General features: G+C 46.8%; 1 protein-coding gene across 2 annotated transcripts; it reads right to left on the reverse strand.

The window, feature by feature from the left end:
• Window positions 1–27,106, reverse strand: LOC8036235 (myophilin). 2 transcript variants are annotated; one of them, XM_040500686.1, is made up of 4 exons: window positions 27,083–27,106; window positions 4,666–4,802; window positions 1,934–2,144; window positions 1–796 (listed from the first exon to the last, which is right to left on the reverse strand). In XM_040500686.1, exons 2-4 carry the CDS (start codon window positions 4,710–4,712, stop codon window positions 626–628), a joined length of 429 nt encoding a protein of 142 aa, XP_040356620.1. In that variant the 5' UTR covers window positions 4,713–4,802; window positions 27,083–27,106; the 3' UTR covers window positions 1–625. The 2 variants fall into 2 exon arrangements, with proteins under 2 accessions (XP_040356620.1, XP_002402019.2); XM_002401975.4 differs by lacking the exon at window positions 27,083–27,106 and adding an exon at window positions 25,418–25,728.
• Between the last annotated feature and the right edge of the window lie 289 nt (window positions 27,107–27,395).

Here is a 27,395-nt window from a genome sequence, read left to right on the forward strand (position 1 = left end):
TTTAAAACAAAGCACTAGATTTTAATAAAAGTTCCAATACAATGGAATGCACATTTCCAACATTGACTTTTCAGTCTTTTCATATGAGAATAATAATTTTTTTTTTTTTTTTTTTTTTTTCATAAATGGAACAGGAGTTATAATACACCATGTTTCGGGAAAAATTCATGGCACTTCCTAGAAGAACTTCGATGGGAACAAACAAAACTGAGAATAAAGGCAGCATTCCATACAACAGTGGGAAGTATTGGCATATTAGAAGGCATATTGCACCACAGCTTTCATCTTTCCTTCCGATCCACACCCATTAGTTACCCAACGACTTGACTCGACAAACGTTTGTGACGTCGGGAGTGTAAAAACACCGGGGAAACACCTTTCGGAAAAAGAAACAAAAAGCAAAAAGGAACCTTGGCCTGCCCTGAAAGGCAGGAAAGAGCGGAGGGACTCTTATGAAACTTCTTTTCCCTCGCGCATATGCAAACACTTCCGTCTCGAAAACTTTAGGTAAAAAATAAATAGCTTCCCCCGGTCTCCAGGGGGAGCATCTGTTGCGAGGAGTGTATTTGGCAGAGGTTTGCGGAGCGACGGCAATTTGTTTTTGGCGGCGCTACGGGCGGGGGCTTCACATGTGGCGGGTGTTGCCGAAGTTGATGCCGCTCTGGTTAGCTCCCTTGTTGGACCCGTACTGCAGGCTGATGACGTTCTGGCCAGCCTTGAGCTGTTCTTCCGAGAAGTTGCGCACGTTGGCTTCGGCCTCCTTCGGCCCCATGCCTTTCACTCCGAACTTGGGCGCCTGCAGCAACGGAAACATTTGGTTTTTCCGCCGTTTGTTTATTTTGACACAAATAGAAGTTTGCACCATGAGGAGGCCGAGGGATTGTACACTGTTTTCTTGTCTCAGAATGCTGTGAAAACGAATTAGCTGTGCACTGGAAAGAAAAAGGTGGCAGGATAGCAAATACATAACAATGCATTTAATATAGAAGAGAAAGAATATGCTTAGGCTTCTGCCAAACATCTCTAAACAAAGAATCCATATCCGTTGAGTTGTGGGGTTAAATAAAGCCCCCAATGGGGAAGCACTGCCCATTCAATTTGGTAAAAACAAAAAGCTGTATGCTCCATCCGCAACATAACATTTACGAAAAATATCCCTAACGGCCACACACAAAGTGCACAATGAATTATTGTACGTCCTTGCCCATGCAGCCCCTGCCACTCGACACTGAAGACAAGCAAAGAGACGGGGTAGTGCCGTTGCTCACTTTCCCTTGCCTGCATTTTTCTCAGTTGTTCACTACAGCCAATTCTATACAGGATGTTCCCAGCAAATCTGCGCCGCAGAGGGCAGTGCACATTTCACAAAAGGTTTGTTGTGTGCAGGGCAGCTATACATGCTCCAGATTCAATGGTGCTACTCTGACCAGGCACTAAGGCCTGCTCAGATGTGGCAAACGTTTACAGCGATGATGTCGCAACACCGGCAACACAGGCCCCCCTGCCCCTCGCACTCGCACAGCAACCACAAAAACTCGTAAATAGCTATGCTTTGGCATCATCATCCAAATTGCAATTTTCTTCTACCTTTTAGACACACAATTATGCGTTAATAACATGTTTACTTTTAATTGGCATTGAGAATACCAACTTATCTCCCGAAAACAGTACACTTCAATCCTAAACCAAGTGAAACCTTATGTTTAGCTTTTATCACCACCACAAGGCCTGTCACACGTGAATGCTGCATCCCCGGTTGGCTGCCACCGCTTCAGTCTCGCAGTTGGTGCCTGCCCAACTCGGGCTCCAGTGCGGGGGATCTAAAGAATAACTCGCCAGCAACCCCAAAATTGATGGGAACACTGCCCCATCTCAAGCGAGCCTAAGCGGCTCGCGCCATGCCCCCCGGCCGGGCCAAGCCATGCCCCTGCACCTTTCGAGCCAGGGACTGGAGGCAGATGGAGACTGAGAGCAGGTTCTGCTTCTCCCAGAGGTCAACAGTCTGGAAGGTTTCCTGTGCTGGGACGCCCATGTCCCTGGCATGCTGCAGGAACAGGTTGATGTTCTCCATGCACTTGAAGGCCATCTTCGTCTGGTTGATCTTCTTCTCCGGGATGCTGTCTGGCTTGATGGAGTTGATCAACCTGCGCATCCATGAGAAATTGTTTCGGCTTAGGAATGGGCCTCTGACTGGGGATTAATGTAGACTTCAATGGAACCGGTGGCCGTTTGTGTTACCGCACCACAACTCTAAGCATGTGGAGTGAAAGCTTGTACTGCAGAACCCAAAGATTATGGGTTCAATCTCCACTTCTGTCCATTTCGATTTGGATAAATGTTGTACCTCTCTGCAGTCGTGCATAACTATTGCATGAAGCACGTTAAAGACCCCAGGCAAGCAGTGGTACCACACTGGCAAAACTTCTTATGGATATCTATCTACAGCTTGTTGCCTCCTCCTTAACTTGCGCTTCTGCCTGATGCTCTGTTGGCCTGTCCGGGTAGTTCATGTCCCGCTTCCTGACCGGTTAGGTGCCCTCATCCTCTCTCCGCCAGCCCATCCCCCGCCACCAGACCTCGAGCCTTCGCTTAGCGACATCCACTACCAGGTGGGTGTCCCTCCTCCATGCCGTCACTATCTAAGCAAGAATGTCTATTTGGTTTTTTTTCTTATGAACCTTAGCACAGTGACATGTAAGCAGAACAGCAATCTGTGCTCGACAAAGCTTGGGGCTTTTTATGTAGATACGGAACTTCCCCGAATTACAAGAAGAGATGTTCCATGACAGACACCGTCAACTTCTTAAGTAGGAGAATCCTGTAACTGGGAAGGTTTTCTATGTACTTCAGAAATGCTTCATTCACTTCAGGAAGACCCCATATACAATCCGCAGTATATCCTATTTGCCTGGAGGCAACAGTGTTTTCATTTCTGCCATTACCACTGGCTTGGGAAACATGCCGCAAGTTGTGTTTTCTCACAGGTTTCTTATGAAACATTTTCAAAGTTATGTAAAACTTAGATACAGAAGAGGCCTACAATGTATACCTTTTATCCCTGATAGATTCATTTATTAACAATATTACAGCACAAGGCAGAGTACTCACAGCGATGGCCACAGTGCATTTTATGACATGCACGTATCAGTCAAGCAAGTGGCTTTAAGGGGGGGGGGGGGGGGGGGGGGGGGGGGTGCAACGATTTCCGGACTTTGGTCAAAAATTTGTGGAAGTTGCCCTCTGACACTTCTGAAGTAAAGAACAGAAACCCGTTTCCGCCTGCGTGTCCTAGTTGTTGCGTAAAAAAAGATAAATATTGGCATTTTGGGTACCCCTCAACTCAATCCCACTCTTCAGGATCACACCTGGTCGCGCTCCTATGGCCAATTCGTCTGGGCCCGCACCGCACCGGTGCAGTGCGGTGCGGTTCGTGGTACACGGAAGGCTATAGGGGAGAGGGAAGCGTCTTTCTCTCCCCGCCAGCCTTTCGTGTATAAAGTGGAAAGAGTTTACTGCACTGGACGGGTGCGGTGCAGGCCCAGACGAATTGGCCACTAGTGACGTCATTCGGAGTGCCGTGTAGGTTCCCGTGTGCTCTCTCGGAGGACGCTTCCTCTCCCTCTCTCTGCTGACATTAGCGGGCGTTATGCTGCAGCTTAGAGCTGAGTGAGGTCACGTAATTTTCTCACCGTAGTTCCTTCGACTGCCACTAGCGGCTGCAGGTGGGGGAAAAAGCTCCACTTTAGCTTTGCGATTATTCAGCGGAATCGCAACATTTTTTAATGAAGATGTTTTTTCTATCCTCAGGGACACACAAAAAAAGTTTAAATGACGAGATGCAGATAGTTTTAATCATAAAATCGTTGCCCCCCTCTTTAATATATGTTGTTTCTTTGAATTGCTTTTTTTTTTTTTGCTTTTTTTTCAGTTATATATGATTGATAAAATATCTCCTCCGCTCAAAACTATGGCCGACATCTTGTTTACATCCTTGCCTCTTGTCGAGCAGAATTTTGCCAGTGCAAGTGAGTGAATGACGGATTGTTGGCAAAAGGAGGCAACTGCCAGTTGAGCCCAAAAATAGTTCTGTAAGAATACCATATAGTTCAGTAAAGTAAGAATAGTTTGGTAAGAATAAAGAATATAGTTTTGTAAGAATAAAGGTTGATGACACAATCCAAATGTGATTCCTAAAATAAATCAAAATCAACACTTCCTAACCCACAAAAAAAAATGTCCTGGCAGTATTCCTTGCTGTATCATGTGTGGGTTAGGGTACCTGGTTTCTGTCCTTGCTTCATACGTTATTGTACCTAGGAGACACATGGTATTTTGCATGATGGGGGCTCGGTACCACATGACGTGCTGAAAAGAGCCTGAAAGAAGGACTACAAGCAGTCAAATAAATTGTGCAAGAACAAGTGCTGCTGGGTATGGCTTATGGCTCTAGACCCTGCAATCTGTGTCCTATTCCTTATCTTCGTCTATACCTCATTCACCCCTAAGCTGACGGTGAGGTAGAAGCTAGGTGCTCGTTGGGCCAATCAAATATCTGTCTGTTACCATGTGTGTCTGGCAACTCTTAGCACCATCTCACGGCAACCCTGGTTGCAAGGAAAGAATTGTGACACATGAGTTTTGCCACTCCCATGTGCATGTACTTACTGGCAGAGCAGCACGCCGTTTTTGAGGGTCTCGTAAAAGTTGTCCATGTCCCCAGACGTACTGATGTCCGCCCCAGTGACGTCCTTCACCCATTTGAGCAACTCGCCGGCCAGCTCGGGGTCATACTTGGACTGGATCTGGGAAGAGAATTGAGAAGGCTTGTCAAGCATACCGTAATATACGGAAAGATAAGCCATCCCTATTTTTAGCTTGATTTGCTATTGTCTTTTAAACACCAAAAGATAGCCCACTTCTAGCAATCATAGTGTTCGGATCAATGATGACCTCGGCGTAAATGCGACTACCATCAAATACCGGGCAAGCACTCGCTCAAAATTTAGAAATAATCGCGAAAAAATGGGGGATGGGCGCTTGTCTGGTCATTAATTTTACGTATCAATGTACCGTTCATATTTTCTCCGATCTTACAAATTGGGGTATGGGCGGATGCGCATACCCCAATTTGCTTCTAATACACGCTTCCAGCTTCCAGCTTCTAATACATCATCACAGCTTCCACGAGAAACGAACAAGCTATGGCCTTGAGACTGTTTGTGCTAATTGACTGTCCTGCAAGTATATGAGGCAAGTACACAATGCTATTGAAGCTGCAATCAATGTCGATTCTGTACCTGTCTCTATCGTCATATTATATAAAATACAAATCGGCGGGGAAATTATTTATAGGAATCCTGTGAAAAAAACATCAGCCTGAGACATGTCCATGCAATATTATACAATATTGCTAGGACATCTAGCTCGAGCCCTTCATAACGAATGTGACCTAGCTTGAAGAGGCATGTTTAGTTTCATTGTCAATAAAAAGCACTTATACGACTTCGAGTAATAACAGCACCCATAACTAATAGTAAGCAACTTATATAAGGCAGTTCAAAAATTTGAAAGGGAATGGTAGGAATTATAGAACCAAAAACTAACAGCCTGCAAAATATGAAAAAGAAAGCAAGCTCCACATTTTACTTCCAGTGATAAGCTAATATAATCTTCATTTACATCGGGGTTGGCGAAAATTTGCACCCCCAACGCAATCTGCTGGTCCCAATCCCCCCTTTCGAACTTACGGCATGCAGAACCCAAGTTTGTTCTTACAGCGTCCTTTCCATAATAACCACTGCATTGCACTCTTTCATGCCGGATATTAGCAGAGTGTTTCTATAACTCTGAGCAGAAGTTGTTGAATTGAACATAAATATAAATTCAGAAACTGAATAATCAAATGTGTCTCGGGTTACGATGTCAATGTTCTGCACCATGGAAAGTTAGTCACATGACAAATAAGAAAAGCTTTGTGGATACAATTCCCTTTTCTTTTTTTTTTTTTTTTTTTTTTGAGCCTGCAGATGTTAATTTTGGTAGATGTGACTGCCACACTATTTGTGCCAAACCGTCAAAGTGCACCCTGCTACATTTCACCGAAATGCGAGGAATTCACACCAACATTGCATCAAAGGTTTATCTTAATTTATCACCACTAAAACAAATATATCGGGGCCCCACTACACTGCTGGATCTTTACGGTAGGCTTGTGCCAATTCTCCGACCTTTCGATAACAGTTTTGAATAGCCTACCCTTCAATCGGAACTCCTTGTCAAGCACTAACAATATTCAGGAGCTTCAAAACATTTCAATATCCGTCGCCCATTCCGATTGGTTAGTCAGATTCGTTGGGTGTGCTTCTCACCACGCACAGGATGTGCTGCAAAGTGAGACACCCCTACCAAGTGGGTGTCGCGATTTTGCACATCTCGCTTTTGCTGCAACGCACACGTGTGCTAAGGGGAAATTCACTCCCCTGAAGTGGTGTGATGCGCACATACGCGATGGGTATTTGAGAAATAAACATGAAACTTGCTGAATCCTGGTGTGAAAGCTCTACCTTGCAGTAGACACTCCACAAGCCAAACCGTGACTGCGATATCTTGACAAGCCATCCACATCATATACTGTATATTTGCGGGAGGGTTTAAATAAACTGTGCTAGAAATTTTTTTTTATGTCTTTTTTTTTCACATCTTTACTTTTTGTGTTTTTAGCTGTTTGAGGGCAGATTAGTTGAAGCTTTGGAATAACTAACAAATTGAAATAATTCGAATTTTTTTTGCGCATTTTTTTTCTTTTTTTTTTAAGGTAGGTTTATTGTTTACATGTCGATGTTATATCAGCATTAAAAACTTTATGTATATTGAATGCCACTGATGGTCATAATTAAATTACATAAGCCAGTGTTTTTCAAATATGGGTCTGTTTTTCAAATGTGGGTCCGCAAAGGCATTCTAGGGGTCTGCAAAGGCATTCTAGGGGTCTGCAAAGCCCTGCCTTATCAGTCAAGCCCAGTAATAAAAGTTGTATTTTTTTTTTTTTTTTTTCAGAATGATAAACATTTTAATTTTGGGGTTAGGTGTTTCGTATGTATGTCAATGAGGGAAGTCTACTTCACACTAGTCCTTAGCTATATCCATTTATAAAATCATTATCATAATTAACATATCAATTCTTTTCCCCTCACCGCTAATGGGGTCCTCCATGATCTTTGCCGATCCGCAGGGGTACAGAAACATCAATGGTTGAAAACCACTGACATAAGCTATGCTTTTAACTGAACCAACTAAAAATTTCAGTTTTATTGCTACCTTCAAAATTTGGACAAATCAACAGTTTTGGTGCTAATCATTATTCTATTTTAGCGTTACTTCAGCTCAGCACAATACTGTTTGCTTTACCTTTGATTTTATACCAAATAACGACTGACTTGTCCATCAGCATCTTGTAGCAGTGTCTGGTGCTTGAAAACACTTTAAACATATGTTTGGTTGTGCTGAAGCACCACTAAACTAGTAGTTGACAATAGGGCTGGGCACTTGATCGATTAACCTACCGATTAATCGATTAATGCATTAATCGCGATTTGAGCCGGTTAGTCGATTCAATTTTGACAAACAAAATGAAGTACAAATTCAATGGTTTCACCACGCAGACGTGGACGAGTACACCCGTATAAAGGCAAACTTGATGTGAAATTTTGACCTCAAGTACATGGTAGGGGCGAGATTTGTAACTAAGAACAAGTGGAGAAGGCTATACGTGTCGCAGCCATTTTAATGCCGTGTGAGTGTCCATTTAGCGCAGCAGAGACGATTGAGGACAATCAAAGGACCAGCAAACCTCTCTGCCTCTGCAGCTGAATTAATTTGTGAATGTGGGTGTCTTTTTTACTGTTCTTAACTATGCATCAAGGTTGATTTTAAATCCGAAAATGTACATTGTGCCCTTTATCACATATTCAGCAAAGGCAAAAAAAAAAATGTAATTTTGATTTTTTCATATATATATATATATAATTATGCATTGCAGTGATGGAAGCTGCATTTGACGTTTTGGAGCAGGTTCTGTATCAGGCAAAATATTCGTTTGGAGCAGCCACTGTCGCTTCTGGAGCAGATGCCAACGTCTCTTAACATACACGTTGAAAAAGAAAAATGGATTGCATCGCTAAATGAGTTTATATTTGATAATGGCTGAGGGTTTCTCTTTCATGCTGGAGCATATTACTGGTTACCCTTTGTAATAGAAACAAATAGGGCGCAAAAGGTACGCAGAGTTTTCGTTTTCAAAATAGGGCTCTGGTCAGGGTAGGTTCCATTTATGATTGGTACTAAACAAATTGATGAGAAATGAATCACACTTCAGTTTGGGTAAAGCCCTCCCCTCCCACTTTTACACCCGATAATTTATTTAACCTGTATGTATAATTTCTGTAAAACGCCACCAAAAACCAACATAATCGTTAACACGTCTATCAGTAAAATGCTCCAACCAAATTTGATCGTTACCAAACTCAAAAGTTAAATATTATAAACTGAAAAAAAAAAAAAAAAATGCAAATTTACTCTTGCACTTACATTTATTCAAATAAAGCACCGCTTATTTTTTTTTTTTCTTTCTCGACGCAGCATTTGAAAACGAGATCATATATAATCGAGACCAAAGAATGTGGACCTGCAATGGTACTGACCATAATTTACATGTATTGCTAAACCAGACGCTCACCCATGTCAGCCGCTACTCCTAGCACTCCGGTGCAAGGCGGTGAAGCTCGACGCGTGTGGGCTGGTGAGAGTCGTAATCAAGTAATCTGGAGTACAAGAGCCTGGTTCTGTCTTATCGCAGTAGCCGCTATCCTCCTATTTTGCAATGTTTTCTCGCGACTTTTGGCTCCTCAGATCGCCGACGTCGTCGGAAAGTTTAGAGGATGTCGGCGATCGAGCCGCCAGCGCATCATCCGGCCAGCGCGGTGGACGAGCAGTCTTAAAACTTCATTTCACCTTAAAAAAGCGCAGCCGACGCTACGAGCCAATGGGATCAACCAAAGAACGTCAAAGCGCGACATAGACACATTCGACCGTCTTCCTGTAACTTTTCGTTCGTCGATTAAACCAATCAAATGCAGCGAATGCCCCGTGACTTGCGCTTTTTCTATGTGTGTTCGTGTTGTATGTGTTCGAGCCTTCGACTGTGTTCTGACCTCAGATGAAACAACGTATACGGCGAGTACAGACGCTGTGAAATACATATTTCTACCATTTTTCTTTCTTCCTACTTCTTTAAAGATTAGGGTCAACCAAAAAAAAAATGTATATATATACATTTTTCGTTTTCACCATCTAGGCGCAGGTGTGGCGCAATTCTTAGCCAAAATGGCACCTTGGCGCAAGGTGTGGCAGACTTTTGCTCACGGCGCAATTTGGCGCAAATGGCGCAGCACTTTCATTACTGGCATTGGAATAAGCAAAACCGACTAATCGATTAATTAGTCGATTAAAACGTGGCGATTAGTCGGGTTAAAGATTTTAATCGACGCCCAGCCCTAGAACTTGACAAATTGCTACAGAGCAGCCAACGAGACATCATTATCTCGACGAATTATATGCATGTACTCTAAAAGTTTATTTCGTTTCTTCGAATAAGGCGCTCCAAAATGACACGGACCAATCACATTGGTGCAAATTTGGTCCACCGCTGATTTACATACTACGAAGCTTGCTTAAATCAGATTTTGTTTTTTCTCTCTCTCTCTCCTTCTCTCGCTCCCTCTGATTTTTATTTAGATATCTTGCAATACAGTGTCCAACTGCCCGACGGGGGTCACGTGGTTTATGGGCCGAAGAGGAGGTGCCGAAAGCGCTGATCGTCTGCAAACGCCTCCGACTTTTCGCCTGCTTTACTCACGCCACGCGATAACGCAGCGCATGCGCATTTGGGACCAATCCCCGCAGGAGACGTCCGCCATTACATTGCAATGGGCTTCCCATGGTTTGAGATTGGCGCCTTTACAATCTAAGCTCTCTAAGTAGACCCCTCCAAAAATTGCGCCTTCTTATGGTCGATCTGAAAATACTGCAAAGTGGCGTACGCAAAAAACACCGTATACAGTTTCCTGGATTTTTTTTTTTTTCCCCGACGTTATTTTCAATATTTTTAGATCGACCGTAAAAAGGCGCAGTTTTTAAAAGAAATCAATATCGCACAAAAAAAAAGTAATTGAAATGTTGTTTACATATTGCCACTCCCGGATAAGACCAGCGAAACGTCTCGCGAATCATCGAGAAACAGCACGAGGAAATGATTAGTGATGGCCCCGCCAGAAACACCGCCCAGGGGAAAGGAGACACAGACAAAGCCAACACAAAGATGCGGGCTTGTTCAAACTGTGCTCAAAGCTTCAAAAGCAAAAAAAAAAAATATTTAAAAAGAATTAAAAAAGAACGATGTTAGAATGAATCACAAGTTTGGATAAACAAACGTGAAACATTTGCGAAAGATCGGTCAGACCAGACGAACAGGAATGCACACCCACACCACGACGACGTACGAACGAGGGAGAGGAGGAGGAGGTCGCAGCAGTTGGTCGCAGGAGCGAGAATCTCTGGCCCCATCCATATAAGGAAATTGTAGCCATGGGCGAAAAAAGGAAGTACAGAAACGCAAAGCGAAAGCAGTCGAACCAAGCGAGCGCAACGAGCAGACGATCCTAGCAGACGAGAGCCGCGCCGGCCGCGCCGTCTGCTCACCGAGTCATTTCGCTCGGCTACCTTCTGGCGCAACAAAGGCGGCAGCACTTTCTCCCAGAAGTCACGACAGCGAGCTTGTACGCGCATCGCGTGGTTTTCTTTGTTACCTGTTGCCTCTCTGTGCGTGTCCCCGGTGGCTTTTCAATTATTAGCCTCGAAGGCTAATCGACGTGTAGACGAGAACGATCATGCCATTGAGAGGAACACGCGTTGTCGGTAATGGGTCAAGGAGCGCTCGCCCGCGTGGCATATGCTGTGTGGGAAGCGAGCAATTCGTGAACATTTGCTACTGCATGCTTCGCGCGGGTCGGAAAATTTCTGTTTAGAACGTCGCAGTATTTTGCCTGCGTGCGCACCGTGAACACGCCGTAAATAAACAATGCATCTTCCGATTTTTAAGCCGTGAAACTCAGGTGAAGGCTACAACGAACAGTTTTAAATCAAACAGCCCACGAAAAACGGATTATTTCGTCTCTTGTTTTATGCCTCAGTAAAAAAAATATATATTTTTTCAACATTTATTACTTCGGCACCTCTGCTCGTTCCTGGAGGAAGTCATGGGAAAAAGAGTCGATCCTCTACAATCCACCTGAAGGAGTACCGGTACTACCGGTACTGCCCCTGTGTATTAAGTTCGTCGACACCGTGTGTCTGCTTCTATCGTCTGCTCTTACTATCGTATACTCCGGCTATCATCTGCTCCGACTACAGCTCGAGTCGTGTGGCGAAACATATCACCAAATCATTCAGCAAACTCCGTATTTGGCTCACGCCAAATCAGGAACGTTCAATCGCTACCAGGAAGCTCAGAGCCACAAATGGCCGTCAGAGAACCCCCAGACAGACGCGCCCACGATCATTGTTAGAACTTCCTGACACGCTCCGGGATTGAAGATCCGTCGTACTGTTCTCTTCTGTCGTGATGCCTGGCCGACGTCGCGTGGCCGGTTATTCGGCATAGCTTCGATCACTATTTTGTTTGTCGAATAATAAGCGAAACGAGCTGCTGGCATGTTTACTACTTCCACAATCTGCCTAAGCGGAATCGGGTGATTGAATCTCCGCACCCTTGACTTTGAGTAGCGCCCGAGCCGGTTCTGCAGCGCCGTGTATCGCATAACAAGTGGTTTTACTCGCAGATGGCGTTTGAACGGAAATTCCAACAAAATAACGAAGAAGCAAAAGGCACGAGACGTAAAAGCAAAGACACGAATCGATGACTGCAGATGTCGAGAAAAATTCGCTTTGTGTTTCAGATATTCAACCCATAACCATAAGTAACGATTCAGGCTGGTAAATAATAAATTAATACCATAAACTAGGAATTGGGCGGGTACCATATGACCGAAAACAGAAATTAGAGTTACATTAGAGAGTTTCCATAGATCGCTTCCGGCACGCATACGCAGTAGCGGCATCTTCGTTGCAGATAGAGTAGCGGAGAGGGAAACAGTCTACAAAAGCTCCTTAATAGGGAGTTTTTATAACTCCCTCTACGGAAACTCCCTGATGTGGAGTTTTTAACCTCCTCAGCAGAAATTTCCGTAGAACTCATAAGTATGCGGAGAGCAAGTCGTCTGCTTCGTGTGCAGGAGTTGCGGTGAGGTCAGAACGACTCCGAGCTGTGATTGGCTTTGATTGAAAGGATATAGTGGGTAGACCTCAGTGCTAGATGCCTTTAGGTGTACCACTATTTTTTTCTGTCAGCCAATTAGAGCTCGGCGTTCTGACATCATCGCAACCCCGGGCTGTGCAAGAAGCAGACGAACTTGTGCTCTGCATAGTTATAGAAGCGCTCGGAAACTGCAAGATAAATTCGAGGAACGTAGAGATAGATAACAAGGAGGGAACACGTGAAACATAGCACGTTTTGTTTATATCCGGGCAATGTTTCAAAAAGTTTACACCGCTCATGAAATGCGGAGTATGGACTTCAACCTTCGTCGGTAGTGCAGATATGTCACGGCTCGCCAACTCGTCAATGCAATAACGTTTTTTTTTTTTTTTTTTTTTTTTTTTTTTTTTTGTGTGTGTGTGGGGGGGGGGGGGGGGGGTGTTACGCTAGGGTTTAGCTTCAATGTTGCCCCACTAAGAGGTAAAATCTTCTCTGATTCGCCAATACTTTTGCGTTTAATTTTACACGAAGTGATGATTGCTCCAAACTTATAATTGAACACTGACGCCTTCTTGGTGTCATCGGCTGAACCGTTTAGCGAATCGCTCGATGAAACAGATATGGCGTCCCGATCTGTTTCGTGACGGATCCAAGCGGGAAACTCGTTCGAGAAACATCAGTCGTGTCTAAATATGGAAAACACGAGGTTCCTCGACGGCCGCGAGCACCGGATACACCCGAGACGACTGCAGATCCGCCTCTTCGGATGTCTCTGAACTGGCATTATTGCCGACGTCGCGATGACGGGCGACCGTGCGCTTCTTTCCTGCATGCGCCAAGCCACTTCAAGCGCGCGGCTAGCACGGCTTCCGCCATTGCAACAGAGCAATCGCGTGCGCAAGGAAATAGCGTCGCCGTCATGCGTCAATCCAAAACGCGGTGTATGGGCTCGGTACCGTGTGCATTGGTGACGACGCTACTTTCTTGCGTATGAAAAGGTTCGGGGTATGCTGATCTAAAACTTTACCAAAGTACGTGCTACCAGCTGCAAAAAGAAAAGAAATGTGTAATTCATTATTTTTGCAGAGTATTTACAGCGACATTACACACCGAAATTGGTCGCGAATCGTTATGGGGAAAATTAGTGCGCGCGCATGTCAAGCTCGAATGAACGTGGTATGTGAACATGAAATGACTAGGACATGTTCACGAGTTTCCGCCGCAGCCCCATTACACCAACACTCAAAGCATCCAGAGACTCTAAATACACCACGCTGCTGGAAAAAAAAAAAAAAAAAAAGAATACATCTACGAAGCGAACAAAAGGTACTGCAAGGTTGCTGGTGACCAATGCCACTGGCGATTAGTAGAAGCTAAGCCATCAGGAAACACGTACGCGGTACGCAGATATGGCGAAATATATGGGCTGGGAAAGGAGAATCCGCTCGCCAAATCCGCGAACGTATATCGTGGATTGTGCATTTTTCTTGCGCCTTCTTCCAGCGTAAAAGGACGCCGCCGGCAGAGCGCATGCCTCGTAGCTCAAGGGATAAAAAAAACCTGGATCCAAGCCACGCCTCTGAATGCCTGCAGAGTGCCGCCGCTGACTCAGCGCATAATATTTCGTCCGTCGTGACACGATGTCATCGGCGTGTGTTGTGTTCCCGCATGCCGTAAGTATATAGTGTGTGGAGCAACTGTCCATATACTATACACCACCATGACAGAGAGGGTCACAGGAAATCCGTTGTACCGAGAAGCGTTTGTGTGGTGCCGAGAATGGGGCAAAAGCGCGGGAGAAAGCTTTGGCGCCAAAACGGCTCACGGCACCGTTTTGGCGCGAAGACGACGTGCGTGACGGGAATGCAGACAGCCCTTGAGGGGTTTTAGCGACGACTGCAATCGTTTCGTCGAATGACGTATTATCGAAGACACGAGAAATGTTCTCTCTTCGCGAGACTTCGCGCTATTCTTGAAACCAGTGCAGGCATTGCCCGGGCTCGTTATCGCCAGTTTGAGTGGCTATGCAATATCGCTAGTTTGAGTGGCTGACCAACTCGGAGAGACGATAGACGGTGCCGGCTCTTGCACAACCATAAATGCAGCGTTGCGAGACCCTTAAGTGAGTCGTCGCCCTGCGCGAGTAGCCGTGCAAGCACATCAATTTGGCAAAACAGCCTTCTCGCGCCTCTACATCTGATAAGCGCGCTGCACTCACTATCTTTGTTGTAAAGCGAGCTTTCTGCGTGCTAAATATCTTCTTTATTTTTTTTTTTTTTTTTTTTTTTTTTTTTTTCTTCGATAGTTGGGAACAACGTCCGAGGTCATGAAGGCAAAACCACGGTGCTCAAAACTACCGGCGCCCTTGCCACAACAACTTTTGTATGGCGACGTGCGCATCCAAAAAAGCGGGATTTATTCTATTTTTATCGACAAATCGGAGGAGAGTGATAAAACCTCAACTTTGACGGCGTGACTAATGCGGTGACCGCAAGCTGGCACGCGGTTCACACATACATTCGAACTCGTCGTTCGTAACTAATGGTAGCCAGGATCAAAGGAACCCTTTCGAGTGGAATCGTGGACGTGACGTCATGGGCAGGGAGAAGCAGTAAGAGGGCGCCACTGAAACACCTCGCCGCTCTCCTTCAGAGACTCGCGCACTCTTGGCAAGTGTTGTTTAGCAAGTTTGACAAGTAGCACGAGTGTGACGCACCAGCAGCGACTGTTTTTTGGAACCTGTAAACTGTTAAGCTTTTTAATAGACGAGGGAAAATTAAAACGGCAGCGACACCAGACAACCGCCTCGTGGCTCCCAGACGCCGCAGAAGAAACATGACCTTACAAAGCGCGGCGATTGAGTCGATCCTTGCGCAAGGGCGAGGCAAGATGCGCCATCTTGGGAAATCGAGACGCTCCCGTCGATGCTCGAGTCTTTTCAAGGACGAGCCCCAAGAGTGAAAATGAACAAAACGTATAAAAAGCCACTTATCGTGTCAAGAATTACAGGCAAAAAAAAAACGAGAAGTAAAAAAGAAATAATGGTGCCTAAAGCACGAACGAACCCGTTTGAGAGAAAGCGGATGTGTTTCCACCCGCTGCCTTGCCAAAGTTTAACAAGAAAAAAAAAAAAAAAAAAAAATCCGGAGACGATAACATTAAAACATAATAAAAGTCACTAACGCCTGGGCGCCCCGGCGTCTGCAATCTTCAGGGTTTCCTTAGGGGCATGGCATCCTGCGGAAGCGTCGTCGCGCCTGCCCTAGTTTCAGCAGACGACGATATGTCTGTCGGAGTCAGGCGCGGTGCGGTTGAGCGGTTTGTGCATGAGGGAAATATAGACCTATTCTGTGTACTCTCGTCTCCAGCCACCTAATAGGCGTATCCGGTATGGGCGACGAAAAACATAATCCAACGTTTCAACCTGCAAATAGTAAAAAAATAAAGGGGAGTCAAAATGATAAAGTGTGGCGGTTACGCTTATATCCTAAATGCCTTCTATTGGCGTGGCAAAGGCAAAACAATGTTTTCGCCCATACTGGAAGTGACGTCAATTCAAGATGGCGGCGCACTTGCAGAAAAGGTCTATACGGCGTGGGGGTGTGGGAGGGAAAAGCGGGCGAGAGGACCCCAGATGGCTACGGTACGATGACGCCTGTCTGGAATCCTGTGCAGCAGACACGCCAGGCTGCTTTCCAGAATACTCAACAATGAAGTAGAACTGTGGACACCATTTGACATGCGCGTGTCTGTCTCTCCCGATTTTTATTTTTAGAGATAATTTACACTAAGCTCGTGTTTTTTTTTTTCTTTTTTTTTTTTTAGATTAAAAAAAATTGTTACATCATGATTTTACTCGTGCATTAAAACTTATTTCCAACATTAAGAGGGCAACGGTGCACGCAAGCTTGTGTTCTCACGAGGCATCGCAACTCGAGATTCGAGTTTCAAACACACGCACCTATGCTTACATGGCACGTATGCTTGGAACCGCGACACAACTTATTCGCTACAATCGTCTGTATGTATCATTTCAAACGATATATTTCCATACAAATAAGTTAACCTAATTGGAGTTCGGCGAACCAAGGACCTTCTGACTGTTCGCAGCTCAACTAGTTACCTGGCGGGATCAATCGATAGGTCTGTATAGAAACGCGCAATAATCGTCGCAGTTGGTTCGAGAGAACGGTGTTTCGAACAAAGACCGCGCGTTACCTCTCATCAAACGACTCTGCGGGAAACTGGCACGCGAGGATCACGGCGCTGAAAGGGCATCGACGATGACGAAGTACACCGGAGTACTAACAAAAAAATATGTTTTTTTACGCGATTTGATAGGTGTTTGTAGGACGAAAGCAGGCTCTGAAATGAAATCAGTCAACAGCCTGTTGTGCTACAGGTCATTATGCAAGGTGCACGTCATCGACAAAAACGCGAAAAGGCGTTGTGTCCTCCGTCTCCGGATGCCGATAAACAACCGGCTTCGCCTGCCCAATAGAGTGTTTTAGTAGATCGTTCCGATACCTCCGATACTCCCGATAAGACTACGATGCATGAGCTAAGGCTGCGGCGTAGTATCGGTCGTCGTTATCGGATCCATCAGAACGATCTACTAAAACTCTAATAACGTTAAAAAGAAGAAAAAAAAAAAAAAGCTGGAGGCGTTTTGTTCTGTATTGCTCCCTAAGTTATAGTAACAAAATAGTTCGTGGAAATAATTATTATGAGCTTCCGCAATTAAGGGACCTAATGGCAAAAACGTTTGCCAGCTTAAGGAGTTTGTATATCTCCAGCCAACGCCCGTTTGCTGATCGTGGCATTAGGGCCAGCACAGCAGACACGCCCGGCGTCGGCGAAAGTGCTCGGAACGATGGCGTCATTCCGTCGTCCAAGGTTAGCGGCTAACGAATCTGCGCGAAATGTGGGTCCCGTTCCACGAATCCCCGTTCCACGAGCGAGCCGGCCACCTGCGACACGAGCGATGAACAGCGGCAGCGACTGCAGCAGGTGCGCCGACCTATAGACAAGTCACAAAACAGAACACTTTCGTACCCTTAATTTTCTCCTTTAGTAACTCGGACCAAGGAGCTCACGTCGTCAAACGAGTTCACGTGGTTGCCTCCAATCATGCGTATATGACGTGAAAGACAACACTCGTCTTCACTCCGAGATATTAATTATCTTGTTTTTAGTATGGAGTCCGCTGTTCAAGGTATATACCATGCGATAGTGGAGAAATCGTCACCTGTCGTGCTGATTTCGAGTGTTTACGCTGTAAATACAATGTTGGCACCATATTTCGCACTTGCGTGGAAGTGATCGAGTAGTTCCCGAAATCGAAACCATATGTCACTCCTCTCTCCGTGGCCAAAGAGGTTCCATGATGCAACGCGCACAGTGTTGCATGCAGGGATTTTTTGGAAGTAGTCTATTGCATGGCTTGATCAAAGCATAAAGTCAATCAATCACTCCTTTATTTCACATCAGAAACCGATGTAGGCTGCAGGGGCAAAAAGTCAGGGAAATCCCTCGACACACGGCTCGGGCAGAATCCGCAGGCTGTCTTTTTGTACCACCTATTAGCAGTGTGACTCGGGCCTAAAGGGCAACCAAAGTTGTTGATGAGGAAGTTCATGCAGGACAGTGTACTGCTGGGGTTTCCTTCGCACGTCTCTCGCGCATCTTTACACCGATCGCTTCCCTTTTTTGCAGTCTCGAAGCAAGCTGCCCGCCAAGTTCCTGGCCAATTGCGTCTGTCAGGCGACTGACTATACGCGTCATTTTTAAACGGGGTCGGCGTTTCACTTCACGAGCCTCGTCGCGACGGTGAGCGATGGAGACGGGACCACTTGACGGCGTCGCTCGGGGGTATCACGCGAATTGGCACACGACACGCAACCGGTTGCTGCTCGGCTGCTGTTTAAAACAGACGTCCGATATCAGCGGCAAGTAGGCTAAGAAAATAGCAGCCTTTATCGTCGACCACCGCCGCCGCCGCGCCTGAAAGCGCGCGCACACACGCGCTCGGTCCCACAGAAACGATGTTCGTGTGGAGCTCGAAAGCGCGCGCAAGCGCACAGAGAGTCCGATTGTGCGGGCGGTTTGCTGCTTCTATCATCGGGGTGCGGGTCACGGCCGAATGCAATCGCTGAAAGCGGGTGGGCGGCATCGGCATGCCGTCAACCGTTGCGGAAAGATTAAAATGAAGCGCATACAGCATCTTTATTTATTTCATAATGCGAAAGGATTAACTGTCCTATGGAGCGAAGCCGGAGTCGTCTCTAGCAGTTGTCTATGTAGCAGCGAAAACGGCACTGGACAAAAGTACAGCAACGCAGATGCTTCATCACGGAAGCCGTGGAGCCGGCGGGCGTGCCGCGCCTGCGCAGTGAGGGAGCGTGATGTCACCGCCGGAGCGCCGTGTGGAAAAGGAAGACGGGGCGCGCTGCTCGTAGGAATGCGCTGATTGTAGGAAGGCTTTCGCATTCCTACACGTATGCAGCCTTAAGTGTCCTCGTTTATTTTTTTTTTCTTCTTTATGGTAAAGTAAAAGGAGAAAAAAATGCAATTAAAGCCACAGTCCCACTGCTCACGCAAAAGACACGAAGTTCTCTGCAGAGATGTACGTGAGAATTATCTGAAAACACGGCTGAAGCATATGTTCGAAGCATGTTTGCTTCATAAATGTCTGCGGACAGATTTTGTAGACCAATGTGACCGGCATACAAGGGAGAACACGCCGCAGACAGTGCCTGCAGACGATATTTTGTATTACTCGGACTAGAGCCACTACGTCAGCTACGCTTCAGAGTAACGAAATTTCAGTCATGGATGGATGGATGGATGGATGGATGCGTACCCTTTTACAAAGGGCGGTAGCTTGCGCCACCTAGCCTAGAAACGAAAAGTGGTGCTTGAAATGACGGTTGCCAGTCGTCTGAAGCTTCATCGTCTGAAATGGCGGGAAACGGTCTTCCATATCCTCCAGGAATGTTAAAAACAGTTCACGACAGTGCAAGACGCGCCTATGCTTCCTCAGACCGTATACCTAAGTTCGGGAAGTCGCATTTCCGAACAAGTACCGACTGCGCCTGAGCACCAATAAGGCGGAACCAGAAGAAAATCGGAGAATCGAGGGCCGGTATACCCTAAGCCTTATTTGGTGGCTTTAGCGTATGCGGGCCTGATGCTGCAACGGGTAGAGAATTTAGGTGATAGGGCTGAGCGAAGCTGAGCCCACGCGAAATCGGATTCTTGCTAACCTTACCTTTTCATTCCGAAAAACCGCGCAACGCTTGTTCACGAACTGTGTATCGCTTTACATCTGACACGCGCGCGTGCGTGTGCGTGTGTGTGTGTGTGTGACATACACTATGTAAACAATACACAGTAAGCGAACGCGTGTGTGTTTTCATGGATACAGGTCCGTCACCAGAAAGCGCGCGCTGGCCGGTGCCAGACTACGCAGCGCAAGAACTCGCGAACCGATGTCCATTGACTGCGAAGGAAGATTGCCTGAACGTGTGTCAATATTGGGTAGAGGTAACGCGAAGACAAAACAAATGCAAGCGCAAAAATCCGTCACCGCGTGCCAACAATTCAAAGCCAAGGCCAACGCGACCGGAAATCGTGCAGCCAGGCGTCAGAGTACCGACCTCTAACGTCCCGATCTAAATATCCAAGCGTATTGCATACGCGGTACGTGGTGCAAATTTGCACCCCTGTGGATGCAAACAGTTAGCATCCAAATGACAAATGGGGTAGTCGTGGTATTCACTGGACACGAGAGCCACCCCAGGCTAATCTCGCCAGAAGATCTAATCGACAAAACTCAACCATACTCGTTTTCACCTCAAGAAAAAAGGAAGTTTTGTGCATCGTTCATACGCCGCCAGAAGTAGTCATTTCAATGTTTGGGTGTCGGAGGCAGGAGCGTTGCTTTTCGCGTTTGAAGGATCTGCTTCTTGATCTAAAATGCACCTACCGTAAAATCCCGAGGTAGCCCACCTAAAATCGAGAGAAAATTTGAGTGGGCTAACTTTCGGTGTGCAATCAAGAAAAGTCGAAACAATACTATTGTTAGATCATCTGTCTCGGTCAAACTCGTTATCGCGGTGAGGGGCAATGAAGCAAAGATGACTATACTTCCCAGTCAGTCATGTTCGCTAATATTCCGCCATAGCTAACTAGACGCATTTTACACCAAGGTCATCATTGATCCGAACCTTACGATTACTAGGAATGGGCCACCTTTCGGTTTTTAAAAGAAAATAGCAAATCAAGCCATAAATAGGGGGCCGGTTACCTTTCGGGGGTGGGGCAGCTCTCGGGATGTTACGGAGGAAGAAGGAAATTAGTAATGCTACGCGAGGAGCCTGACTTCCTTTACTAAGGTTTTTGAGGCGAAAATGAGTGTAGCTCAGACGCCCGTGGTGCTGCTGGAGGAGACTACATATGCGACTTAAGGGGGACAACAATGTCACGATGTATCGTTGTAGATCCTCTGCATTTGGAGCCTACAGTGACACATGATCTTGAGTGACCATCGGGGCCTACAGTGACAGATGATCTTGAGTGACCATTTCCTCAAGAACATGGCTACGCAAGTAGTCAAAGTAACGGAATTTCAGTAGGCTATATATATTAGACGCCGGTGCAGAACGGCAGAGTTGACCACCATATAATACAGAACCCAGGTCCCACAAGCGCGCGATTGCAGACGGCTGCGCCAGTGAAGGACGTGGAGCCTATCGGCCCCTGCCGGGTTACCTTCACGCGTATCGCATCGAAACCATAATCACTGAGGTTTTGTCAATTACCGGCGCGTCTGCACAGAGTCTCTCTCGCACGCGGGGACGAGGGACTCGCCGCTGACCGTCTGGAAGAGAGGGACGCATGAACGCGTGGGCCAGCGGGACAGGGCAGCCATCGCCTCCTCCTCCGTACGCAGCAACGAGGAGGAGATGGAGGAATTAAACTAGGGGGCCGAAGCGAAACCCGTCAGGAGATGAGGCGGGGGGCGCCCATACCCGCATCCGGTTTGCTGGAACGGAACCCGGTCCGCGCAGGGACCGCATGGCCAAGCAGTAACCGCGACCTCGGTCAGATTCGGTCGCCGCGGGTCAAACGTCGAGCAGCAGAACGTCTTCGTCGCGCATCATCGGCCCGGGAAGAAGGCGGAATACAAGGTCAATCGATATATGGTGATCTCCGGAGTAAATTATGCCGAGGAAACACTCCGATGGGTCTGGCGTTCCCACAGAATGATGTTTACGAACAAACCCGTGTCGGCCCACACCACCGTGCAGACCCTCTTCGTAGAGCGGTGGCTTACTCCAGTGACTTTAACTCCACCTAGCCCAAAGCTTTAAAAAAAGTTAAGGTTAGGCCTTTTGGTGGTATACTACTACATTCGGAATTAATAGAGCCTGGTAAAAGAATCTTGTATCGCTGCTGTACGAGCTCTCCCCTAGACTTGAAGAGAGCAGCGCCACCACAGGGTGCCTTGATCGCTCACGGTGTTACTATCATAAATATTGTCCTGGTAATTGTCAGTCTCCTTTCATATTTTAACAAAATACAAGACGCGGAAACGAAGAACAGAAGGGGAGTGCGCATTTCACTTTTATGCCGAACGGCGACTCGGAACTGTAGCCTCCATTAAATGCCTTCATTCTTTAAAAAAAGAAAAAAGAAAGGAAAAAAAAAAAAAAAAACGGGGACGCAAAATAAAAAAAAGTGCTTGATGTGTGAGTGCTTTCACTGTTGGACTCACAATGGACGATGAAAGGCACAATCTAAAGTTTTGAACCCTAGCGTTCGGGTACCATTGACAACGTCGCGGGGACCGAGTACACCATGAACGAACTCGTGCACGAAGCAACTTCGTTACACCGTGTTATGCGAATATATGCCGCCACTCAAGTTGTACGTTTACGCTTGTACCGTAGGACAGAGTCCCTTGCCCGTGTTTCACCACTGAAGAAAACGTGAAGTCCTTAGCCGTATACACGCTCAACAACACACTTGGCAGAATCAAAACGCTTGCGGCTTTTTTTTTTTTTTTTTTTGGGGGGGGGGGGGGGGGGCATTTAATTGATGAAAAGACACTAAATTCTACCATCTAAGCTGGCACAGCCCCATATCACCGCGCAACAAAACAACAATATAGCACACGAAAAAAAAAAACTCCTTTAGAAAACAAAAAAAGAAAAAAACGCGGGAAAGTTGGCTGTGTGTTGCGCAGTCTTGTACACACACAAAAAAGAAAAAGAAAAGAACTCCGGTTTACGAGGTTTATCGGAAATCTATATTGCTTATCGTCATTTTTCACTTTTCTAGGGAAGGCACAAACCAAACGATTAGGAACATGAATTTCTTGCTGGTCTCAAATTTGTTCTTTGCAAATGAGGAACAGTTATTTCAAAACGAAAGAAGAACCATTCAGAAGAGTCGAAATTTTTACCTTATTTTCTCTCTCTCTCTCTCTCTCTCTTTGAACAAATTTTGTTTTACGCCGCCAAATCCTGGCTCGCACCTTCGGATGGCGTACAGCCGGTCGCAACATAGCTTACAGAAAGCCGAACAAACGCACACACAGAGAACGCTGCGTCAAGCTGTGCCTGTGACCTCATGAAACCGTGACTCCTGGGAGAACAAGTGCTGACGCGTTCAAAGTTCGGTACTGAAGCCGCAGTAACACTGCTTATATATCGCACAAAAAGACGCGTGTTTGCTGCACACATGATGAGTGTCTGCGGTACCCCGTCAGCATGTTCGGAGCGCTTCACACATTTGTGTGAGCGCGAATGAGGCGCTGATACCGAATGTCCGCAGAGCCCAGTAGCACACGCCTCGCTTTGTGATAGGGAAAAACCCAAGACGTGGGCCTTGGCTCTGTTCCAGGCGCAAGATGCATTTCGACGGGGCGACAAAACACTACCTTGCTGCTCCTGCTTCTTATCGAGGCCGCGCCTAAGTGATGATTCCTCCGTCGGTGCATAAGGGACACCGATACACGCATGGTAGCGGTACTTGGGTGTGGCGGCCTCGATAAGCACGATAGTGCCCGTTCTCAGCTCATCTTCGACAGGGCCCGTCTAAACCGAAATTTGCTCTCCCCGAAGCTCCTCGGGAAATTGAAAACTTTCCGCCCGTGACTTCACCTGCCCATACAAGGCAACCTGCACGCCCGTTGTGTATGTTTATCATAAGCGCTTACGATATCGCAAGACGCATCGCGCTCACACCAGCAAATTCCAGTATTATCGTCTGCAAAGTCAAACGGCATTTCAGTGTAGCCATTCGGTGAGGACATTGCGCTAACTTAATTGTCATACTGGACGGCATCCCGCAGAGGTAAGCATTAAGCACGTGCAAAAAGTATGATGTATTATAAACAATTAGTTAATTAGCCAGGATATTCTACAGCTATTTTCGTTGTGACACAATTACTTCGTCATATTCTTCTTCCAGGAAAAACAAATACATACATTTATAGGATTGCTAAGGCCGAAGCTTGTTTGGGAACAAAGCAGACAACTAATTCATACGGAACTAGCAGACGGTCACGTGACTGTCTGCTTGGAGCACGTAGGCGCCGATCAATCATCTTTCCCAAATCGCGCCAACACACACACTCGTTTCTTTTTCTGTTTCGAAACTTCGGTTTACTCGTACAGATGGTTACTGAGAGAAAAGCGGGAATCAAACATAAAAACTGCCTGTACCGCATTTCCCGGACAGTATCCGCGGACTATACAAGTTAAAAAAAAACTAATATTTTACGCGAACGATCTGTGGGTAAAGACTATACTTTTTTTTTTTTTTTTTTTGCCGTTTGTTATGAAAAGACGGACGAGACGTAGGCTGATTCCGTGAATGACAGGGCACTGTTACCACATGGAAACGAGACCGTCAAATAATCAAGCCCGAAAATAATCCCAACGCTTTGTGTGTAACTTTTAGACGTGCCTGCTGAACAAGACTAGAAGCTAGACTAGTCTAGCGGAAACGAGAGACGACACGACACAGAAGTCTCAAGCTTTCACTTCTGTGTGTCGTGCCGCTCGCTCTCCCCGTAGTCTTGGAGTTGTAGTCTATCGTGCTCAACAACCACCATGCTCGTCTGCGCACTCATTTTCTGTTCATCAAACTATACACGGGGTATGGATATACCTATAAGGTATTAGTGAGTTTTAGTATTGCGTATACGAGCAAACGCAAGCGTTAGCGTTGCGTGTTCCCCGCTGCGCATGCGCGAAGTCGCCACGCGCGAATCCAAGGCCGCGGTTTGGGCTCCGCGCACGCGCAGTGTGGAACACGCAACGCTAACGCAAACGCACAGGGCTTGCGTTCGCTCGTATGCGCAATACTAAATAGGGAGTTTTCGTAGACCGCGTTGCCCCCTCCGCTAAGCGTCCCGCAACGAAGAAGTTGCTACTGCGCTTGCGCGCCGATAGCCTTGACTGTGGAGTTCCCGCTATCGTAGCGGGTTGCGGAGGGCCTTGCGGGACGGCGAAAACGATCTACGAAAACTCCCTAATATCACTATCCTCAAAACGTTACGCATCAAGTAAAAAAAAAAAAAAAATTAGCCTCGGATATTGAGTTGGGGGAGGCAACCGAATGACAGGTTCCCAGTTGAAAACCTTACACGAGTCAAATGGTCTGCAACCGAGAATAATCCAAAAAGACGTTAACAAAATCGGTCCTTCTTTGATATATTTTTTTTTCTCCTCTCTGTAGGAAGTGAAAGAAGAAAAAATGATAGCTATAGCTGCGCAATCTTCGTGAAGCATCCGCGCACGAAGATACCAGCGTTATTACGTCCTCAAGTGGGTGGGTCCGCGAAGATTTATGTTCACAGAAAAGTGCAACCGGCAGTGTGCCTTATCTCTTAACGCCTGCAGGCCGCTGCGTTCTCCCGAGCACAGTCTGCATGCACGAGAAACAAGAAAATGTGCGGCAGCAGGAGCGGTTGGTTCGACGATCACCGCACAGTACCAACATTTACTTTCGATAGCAGCAGCGTTCCCCTCTCACCTTGTTGTGAGCTTCCGCAGCCAGTCCAGATTTCGTCGCCCTGTTTTCGGCCATTTTCTAATATTCCAGAGGCTTGTTTCGACGATTGACAAACAACAACGACGCGAGTAAACTGAGCGGAGGGCCCAAAATAAAACCGCCGCGAAATCGAAACGGAAATCAAAAATGGGCTTTCTCGCGGACTACAAACTTGACGCGCTGCTACGCCGGCGTATGACAGGCAGTGGAAAAACGGCGGGCGAACGAGCAAGCAAACAGCGCGAGAGAGGGTAAAAAAAAAAAAAAACACTCTGAAAGAGGAAGAGAAAACTATCACGTGACGCGTCTCCTAGCAACCGTCAAGCCCTCCAAGGGCGTCGACGAAGATGACGTCTGCAACGTTGGCCGTTGGATCGTGAAGAGGCGTCTGCTCTCAGTTCCCAAAGGAATTTACGAGCATATTTCCGCGACAACTTTTATTTAAGCGGCTTTATGTGTGTGCTTCCTCTGACAGTTATCCAACGCTACCATACCAGCGCTTTACTGCAACGACGGCGACTACCGCAGCTGTTTGTAACTATTGTAACCTCGGGCGATGTGTCTTGGAGGTGCATTTGTGATTGAATGCATTCTTTCCCCTGTGAACAATTAAAGTTGACATATTTTAGTCATATCTATTCATAGCATGAATGAGTCAAAGCTCGTGGATGCTGATCTCTTGGTGCTCTTGGTGGATCGTGCGCTTCCCCGATCCGCGAGTGCGGCGGTGCGGTACCGCAACGATGGGTTACCGGATGGCCATCTTGCATGTGGCAAAATCGCGTCTTTGCTAGCGTTGCGGAGGCCGGCGGCAGCGTGCTGAAGACACGTTTTCTACTCATTCGTCGTCATTCGTCAAAAAATTATAGTTATAAGTCTTTGTATATGTGAGACTTTTATTGAGAACTCGTGAAAAATTTTATGAATGCGCAGTACCGTAGAAAAAAGGCACAACTTCATCACAACTCATCGAAAGCATGTTTCGCCGCTCGCAGCGTCATCAAAGCTTCCTTGGCACGCCGAAGTGCTGCGTCTCTGTGCCTTCGCACGCTTAGATATCGATTAAGAATTGACGCTACGGCATAGTTTTCAAGCAGTTCCGGATCGTCCAGCATGTTCCGGCGAGTTGCTATCAATAAAAGGGAGGGGACTCCGTAAGGTTACTCTTCCGCACTATTAACCATGGCTATATTCCAAATGGGAGGCACTCACTTGATCGAATGACGTTTTAGCGAACGCCCACGTTTCATCGAACGACACCTTAGCGAATAGTCAGACGCCGCGAAGCGGCGTTTTCGGGTGGGCCAAGTGAGTTCATATTTTTGTAATGAGTTGCCGTAGACTGTCGCCGCGAAGCGGCGTAAAGCGCAGCGCGACGGATGGGTTAACGCGCGTCCCCGTTATTCGCTAGAACGACCATTCGCTCAAATGTCGCCTTTCGCTAAAATGTCATTCGCTCTTACGGCGAGATTGAAAATATTTGAAGCGCGGCCCATATGATCGTGTGCAATGGCCAATCACAATCAGGCGAGCCGCGCTCAAACTTGATGTCAAGTGTAATTAAGTAGGTTGATAATGAGCCAGAACACTGATCAATGATGAGGAGCTGTAGTGCGGCAAAACGCTGCTCCAGAGGCACGTACATACCGCTTCACCCACATTGCACCCGCCAAACAGATCCACCGTTGAAACGAATCTCTTTGTTTCACGAAATCGGATGACGGTAACCAGGCACGTAGCTGACGTAGCAGGATTTTGTTTCGGCGGGAGGGGGAGGGGGGAGGGGGGGGGGGGGGGGGGGCCGCCAACACCTCCTAGGGCCCGCCCATGACAAAATGCCGTATGAGAGGGAGGGGGAGAGGAGGTCCCAGCAAAATCGAAGATTGCGGGGGGGGGGGGGGGGGGGGGGCGGGCCCCATGGGCCGCCCCCCTGGCTACGTGACTGACGGTAACGTTCAGT

This window comes from Ixodes scapularis, unplaced genomic scaffold (genome assembly GCF_016920785.2).
Source record: "Ixodes scapularis isolate PalLabHiFi unplaced genomic scaffold, ASM1692078v2 PGA_scaffold2__306_contigs__length_199485367, whole genome shotgun sequence".
NCBI lineage: Eukaryota > Metazoa > Arthropoda > Arachnida > Ixodida > Ixodidae > Ixodes > Ixodes scapularis.

Excerpts from the sequence above, each read along its gene's own strand:
- LOC8036235 (XM_002401975.4), bottom strand. The coding sequence starts at position 25,471 with ATGGCCGAAAACAGGGCGACGAAATCTGGACTGGCTGCGGAAGCTCAC. Across the intron at positions 4,803-25,417 it reads CTGCGGAAGCTCACAACAAG|ATCCAGTCCAAGTATGACCC; the intron begins GTGAGAGGGGAA and ends TTCTCTTCCCAG. Across the intron at positions 797-1,933 it reads TCCAGTCCCTGGCTCGAAAG|GCGCCCAAGTTCGGAGTGAA; the intron begins GTGCAGGGGCAT and ends CCGTTGCTGCAG.